Source organism: Pleurodeles waltl, chromosome 9 (genome assembly GCF_031143425.1).
Source record: "Pleurodeles waltl isolate 20211129_DDA chromosome 9, aPleWal1.hap1.20221129, whole genome shotgun sequence".
NCBI lineage: Eukaryota > Metazoa > Chordata > Amphibia > Caudata > Salamandridae > Pleurodeles > Pleurodeles waltl.
Genome location: NC_090448.1, coordinates 395,181,801 through 395,187,817, shown reverse-complemented (window position 1 = coordinate 395,187,817; position 6,017 = coordinate 395,181,801). Strand labels below are relative to the sequence as shown.

The 6,017-nt window shown below is 42.0% G+C and overlaps 1 protein-coding gene across 1 annotated transcript; it reads right to left on the bottom strand.

Annotated features, from left to right (window-relative positions):
• Positions 1-1,137: 1,137 nt before the first annotated feature.
• Positions 1,138-4,846, bottom strand: LOC138259384 (RNA-binding protein 4.1-like). The gene is made up of 2 exons (XM_069207097.1): positions 4,735-4,846; positions 1,138-3,114 (listed from the first exon to the last, which is right to left on the bottom strand). The coding sequence occupies exon 2, from the start codon at positions 3,069-3,071 to the stop codon at positions 2,178-2,180; it is 894 nt and encodes a 297-aa protein (XP_069063198.1). The 5' UTR covers positions 3,072-3,114; positions 4,735-4,846; the 3' UTR covers positions 1,138-2,177.
• Positions 4,847-6,017: the final 1,171 nt, after the last annotated feature.

The window sequence follows — 6,017 nt, the reverse complement described above, 5'->3', positions numbered from 1 at the left end:
AAATAGATGCCAGGGCATTTCAGAGCGGTAAAGCGGAGAACCCATGTGCGAACATGGAAAGGAAGCCACAGGTTATTTAATCTATGAAACTCTAAATGTATACTTAAGATCAATAGAAGACCACGTTTGATAACGAAATCAGACCTAACAAAAGAGTGACATAAATACCATGCACCTACGTCATGAAAAGGAAGAAAACATGAGCAAAACAAATCCAGATAAAAGGACGCCAGACCAAAGCCTGACCTGGACGCTAAAAAATGTTGAAAACGGTACTCACTAAAACCGACAAACGGGAAAGCATCGAAGGGCAAACGTATGACAACATATCGTCATGATCATTGAGAAAATCACTGACATGAAAAGTTATTTATTCTGGCTAGATAAAAGGAGACTCTGGGAACCCCGAACAAGTCAGTGTATTTGTGATGAAAATTAGGTCCGAATGCCACTTTCTAATTTACTTGCATTAACAGCGAGGCACCGTAGTTTGGTGCATGCGAACATTAAACACCTAAATCTAGTTAAAATGTTAGTTTTTTTTTTTTTTTTTTTTTTTAAAGAGTCGATTTTGCATCATACATTACCAATCCTCGTTAGTGAGGTCTAGTATATTTATTCAAAGCTTATAAAACAAACTCTAAGCCACATAAACATTTTGTTTATTGTATGGTGCGCACGTAATAAAATCAGCGTCGCCTACTATGAAGTCTAAAATGGGCAGTTCTCGACTTTTGCCACAACTGGAGAAAGAGCTTGCTTGTCCACATCATGTGCAAACCACCAAACCCCAGAAGAATCATCACATCCTTCAACACGGTAGAGGATTTAAAGAGAACAGCGGATCAGTAAGCGCGAATTCTGAACTAGTTTATGTAAGTAAATTGCACCATAAAGGTGTTACAAACCGAAAACGGAGTGTAACGGCTAGAGATTCTCACGGTGGAACGGCTGGAAGACATACACTTACTTTACTAGGATACCTTAATACTTACAATTGTGTGCAAAAACGTGTCTGGGTGTTCCTTGATGGATGCCACAGGATACAAAGTTTGAAGTAAATGTTTTCACACAAAGAGAAATACACTTTAAGCGGTAGCAAGCGCACAACGTAAAGGGAGACTAGAATGAGAGGCGTTCTGTAAAAGTGGTTTAATAATGCACATGAAGTGGGACAATTGACAAATCTAACTTATTCACACAAACCTCGTCGTTTTAATAACTGAAGCTACAGACACAAGAACTTAATGCTCTACATTGATTTTTAGGATTTTCTTTAAGAAAAAAAACCCTAGATGGACCCAATTCCAGCTTGGAAACAAAGGGGGGTTTGCAGAGCCAGCCAATGAAAACAATTTAACAGTGACCTTCCATCTAAAAATTAATATTAAAAAAAAAGATACAAATAATCTTAATGATTTTGAAAAAAAAACGTCCACGGTTCATCCGTTAGCGGCTTGCTTTTCGTAATTGACGGAGCGGTTGCGAATTTTCAAACATTCGGATCATCTCTGCGGATTTCGCATTAAACGTAGCGGTCACGGTTTAAACGTTCGGAAGACAGCGGTCATCTTATGTACTTGTGTGTGGATGGTTGCTCCAGCCATTCGTGCGACAGCGGTTGTCTTTTATCGGCACTCATAACAATTCAGTTGTCATGGGAATGCATGTTGTGGTCACCCAAGAAACGGGCAGACCAATTAGCGCTCGGGAAACAGGGTCTGCCATTTTTAAGTGTTAATAGTGCCACTGTGGCTTGCTTAAATGACTAGCGCCATTCCCACACCCACCACTAGCCTACTGACAGCCACTGAGAAAAAAAAAAAATACAAATTAAACATTACTTACAGATTCAGCTGCAGCACAGACAGGTGGTGACTTCCGAGGCAAAATGAAGAATTAAACAAAACAAAAAAATAGCTGAAGTCAAAGTGTGTCTGTGAAGAAAGTTAGGCCCGAATGCCTCAAAACTGTTTCTAGTTTACTTGCATTAACAGCAGGGCACCATAGTTTGGTGCATGCGAACATTAAACACCTACATCTTGTGAAAATGTTAAGTTTTAAGAGGAGGTCATGCATGATACATTACCAATCCTCGTTACTGAGATCTAGACAAAGACGTAATTCTAGACATTTTAGCTTTTACCATTAAACCACTGCTTAAAGGCCACATTACTTTAGTACGAATGACTTGCATATCCATTGCTGTATCTCTCGTAGTAATCTTCAGCGCTGTAGCCAGCGCCCACACTATAATGAGAGTATGGCGAGGTGTAACTTTGGCCATATCCTGGGCTTAGGCTGTATGGGTCTGCATACTGAGACAAAGATCTCCTGCTAATGGGACTCCTTTCCCTGTAGGATGAGGGCAACAAGGCAGAGGCGGCGGCAGACAAAGCTGCCTCTGTAGCCAATGGAGAGGCCGAAAGGACCCTGTCGTAGGCAGACCGAGTAGCACGGTCGTACAGATCATAGGCGTAGCGCTCCAAGTAATCGCGGTCATACCTAGACGAATAGGATGGCGGCGGTGGTGGTGGGGGAATACGCTCCCGGGAAAAGAAATAGCTAGAGGATGGCGGAGGAGAGCGTGTTACAGGGCCACCTTTTATCCCCTTTGTAGCATTATTGCTCTTGGACAGAGTTACAAATAGCTTTTGGTCTTCTAAACGGTGGTCGTTGAGGTTCATGATGGCATCCATGGCGTCACGTTCTCTGGCCATGTGGACAAAGGCATAGTTCTTAACAATGTCACACTCCACTACCCGCCCATACTTCTCAAAGAGGGCCTTGATGTCAGATGTGGTGACCTTGCTGGATACATTTCCCACGTAGATTTTAGTGGCATTTCTAATCTTCGAGGTTGCATACTCCACCGTTAGACTGGAGCCCTTGAAGGAATGCCTGTGCAGCTCATTGATCGCTTTGTTGGCCTCAGCCTCACGTTCCATGTGAACAAAGGCATAGTTCTTCAAGACATCACACTCGTTTACCTTGCCATACTTCTCAAAGAGCCCCCGCAGGTCCTCGCTGGTGACAGAGGAGGAAAGTCCTCCAACGAAAATCTTAACCATCCTGCAACACTGCTCACCACGTCAGAGATGCAACAGACTGTCCCTGAAATAAAGAAAGCTGGTGTGAGACCCAAAGTGAAATATATATAATCTGCATGAATATAAATAACCTTGCTAAGGACGTGGATACCAAGCGCATTCAGATAAATCAATATAGCAAAAATAAACATTTAGACATCAAATGCATGACATATGACCCGTTTTAGCTTGACATAATGAACTGTAATCGGAAACACACAGTTTACCCCCCCCCCCAAAAAAAAAAGTGATCTGCACAAAACGCCTATTTGCAGAAAGAAGAAAGCACTTGCCTTAAATGCTGAAAGACTCGCTCTCGCATGACAATCACATACTGATAAGGCAGACAATGGGCAAACGTGTGTGTAAATTCAACGTTCCTCACAGTTTCAAACAAAAGATAAAAAAAGATGCATAGGCAGCATTTATCAATGCCCAGAAAATGATTATTCGGCGGCTAAATAAAAATATCCCTGAGCCGTTGTTCACGTTTAATGGATGGTTTAAATAACAGGGCACGGTATCCAGTGTTTCTCCAGCTCCTGAATTCACCACATCAATATTGGATTGAGCACGAGTAACTATATCATTGAACTTTTCACGCCCAAATAAAGATCCATATCCAATAGTTTTACTGCTAATCCAGACTTGGGAAATGTGGACTCAGAACCATACAACTGATGTTCTGGAGTTTTGCTTTAGAATAAATGGCACTCATCAGCGGTTTGTGAATATCCGTTTGTTGCAAGTGTGACAAATTCATGCTATTTCATGAAGACCTGTGACTAAACTCTACACAAATGTCGCCATCAAGCGCATTAACCACCACAGTTAACTTACCACTAGAGTACCCAGGATTTCACTGGGTACACCAAGATCTCAGCAGCATGTGCCTCAGTTTAAGATGCAGCAAGTTCGGGACCAATCAAGAAAGCCATAACAGATTAATTGGTATCTATTATCGCTGCCAGTTTCTGTGCAGCCGGATTTTAAAACAATGCCAACATTCCAAAGCGTACAGTGCCATTTAGCAGCGTTCCGTGTCGGGTAATACGGTCAACCCAGCGGATCAATTTGGTCTTTCAGTGTCACATAATTCCAGTCGCCATAAACAAATACGAGAAGCGCCATGCCCCTGCATATCTGCGTCACCCAGACAAACGAGTATTACTACCATTCAGAGCTACACACATCTATGTCTCCCAACAGACCTCGAGCTGACATGATCGCTGTAGAACTTTAACGTGGATTACTACGCAGAACAAGGTGAGGTCAGCCACCGAAACACAAAGGTGGAGAGGGAGGGCGTGGGCCCGTCTGTGGCGCTGGGAGTTGGTGCCTGGGACACAAAAGGAGCTAACCGAGACGGTAACTGGGCAGACTAAGTGTGGTACAGCAATGCGCGAAGCTTAAAAATAGGTCTTTTTCGGCCCAGGAATGCCAACTAAGTTCTTTGTGAGCAGAAAACCTGTCCAGGGACACCGGGTGATAATTAAGCTATCCCTGTACAAGCTGTATATCGGTAACGCCCCTGGCCTCATTTCTCAGACTCTCCATTCCAAGGTAAAGGATTACTCTCTTCGTCGTTGGGGGACAGCTGTCTCTTTATTTTGGTCGGTTCGAGAAAGGGTTGTGGTAAACTCACCTCTTTAAAACTCAACAATCTTTCTCTCCGCGCCTGTCTGGTCTCAGAGCAACAAAATGGTGAACGTGAACTTCCGCCGGAAGCAGGGGAGACTTTGCTGAGGAAAACTGGGAGACGCACGAGCGCGACATTACGTCACTAAGCGGCCATCTTAGATTGGCTACCTTTCTATTGTAAAATGGCATGGTCTACGCATGATCAACGGACTGGAGTAAACAAATAATTATAGACCAGAAAACTGACGGAAAAGTGTTAGATATAAACGAGTGCCTGCAAAGACAATTCTCACCTCACATACCATCACTGTTTATGAGGGGATTACGATTTTGTTTGGGTGTGGCTTTATATATGACAATAGACCCGATTCTGGCAGGAGGCTCCCAATTTTTTAACACCCAAAATGTCTCCCGCCCGAATTTGCGTCGCTTCAGCAGAAGTCAATGGGAGATATACACACCCGATTATTATTTTACGCCCCCCCCTTGCCTTTTCTAAAATGTTAGCATGTATGAGGCATATTGCAACGTTTTAAAAGTGGAAAGTGGGAAATTCTGAAAAAAATTGGGGTGGGGGAATTATTTTCTTTATTGACATTTACTAAGGAAGAGGCGATTTTGGGTGGGAAATAGTTATAATAAAACACATTTTCCCTTAAAAAATCACACATAGCTACCTAGTAGGTTGTTGTGACATTTCTATGTTTTCTACTCCAGACAAACAGGATTACTTTAGAAGTGAGAGAGCGTAGTTTAATATATATTAGACGTGAAATGCTTATACCTAACAATGCTGCATACAAAAACAATCACAAAATATTATCCACTTGAATGTATTCTTAACGCAATTATAAGTGTGAAGCTGCTATTGTACTTATATACTAATATCGATTATAAGAAATAATTACTTGCATTATGATTAATTGAATATGTTAACACCTACAAGGATTACGTTTACTAGAATCCATGAGTCTTAAGTTAGTGTGAGTTGAAAACTTAGTCGTGTAGCTCTCATATTAAAGCATATTTTTCTGTTCCTTCAGTGTGCTGACTCGCAAAAGGCCATGACCCAGCATTGTTCTTTTCTCCGCTTATTGTATCAATGACAGTTATATTCCCATCCGCTTGCTAGATGTTTTAGTATAAGATTTATACGATTTGCAACAAAAATTGGAAACTTCCAAGGACATTCGACCATGTACAAAGGAACTTTTGACCTGACGAACGTGCCAGAAAATGAAGTAACCCCGGATGTGCCACCTACGAAAACGTCAAATATAAAGACCA

Excerpts from the sequence above, each read along its gene's own strand:
- LOC138259384 (XM_069207097.1), bottom strand. The coding sequence starts at position 3,071 with ATGGTTAAGATTTTCGTTGGAGGACTTTCCTCCTCTGTCACCAGCGAG.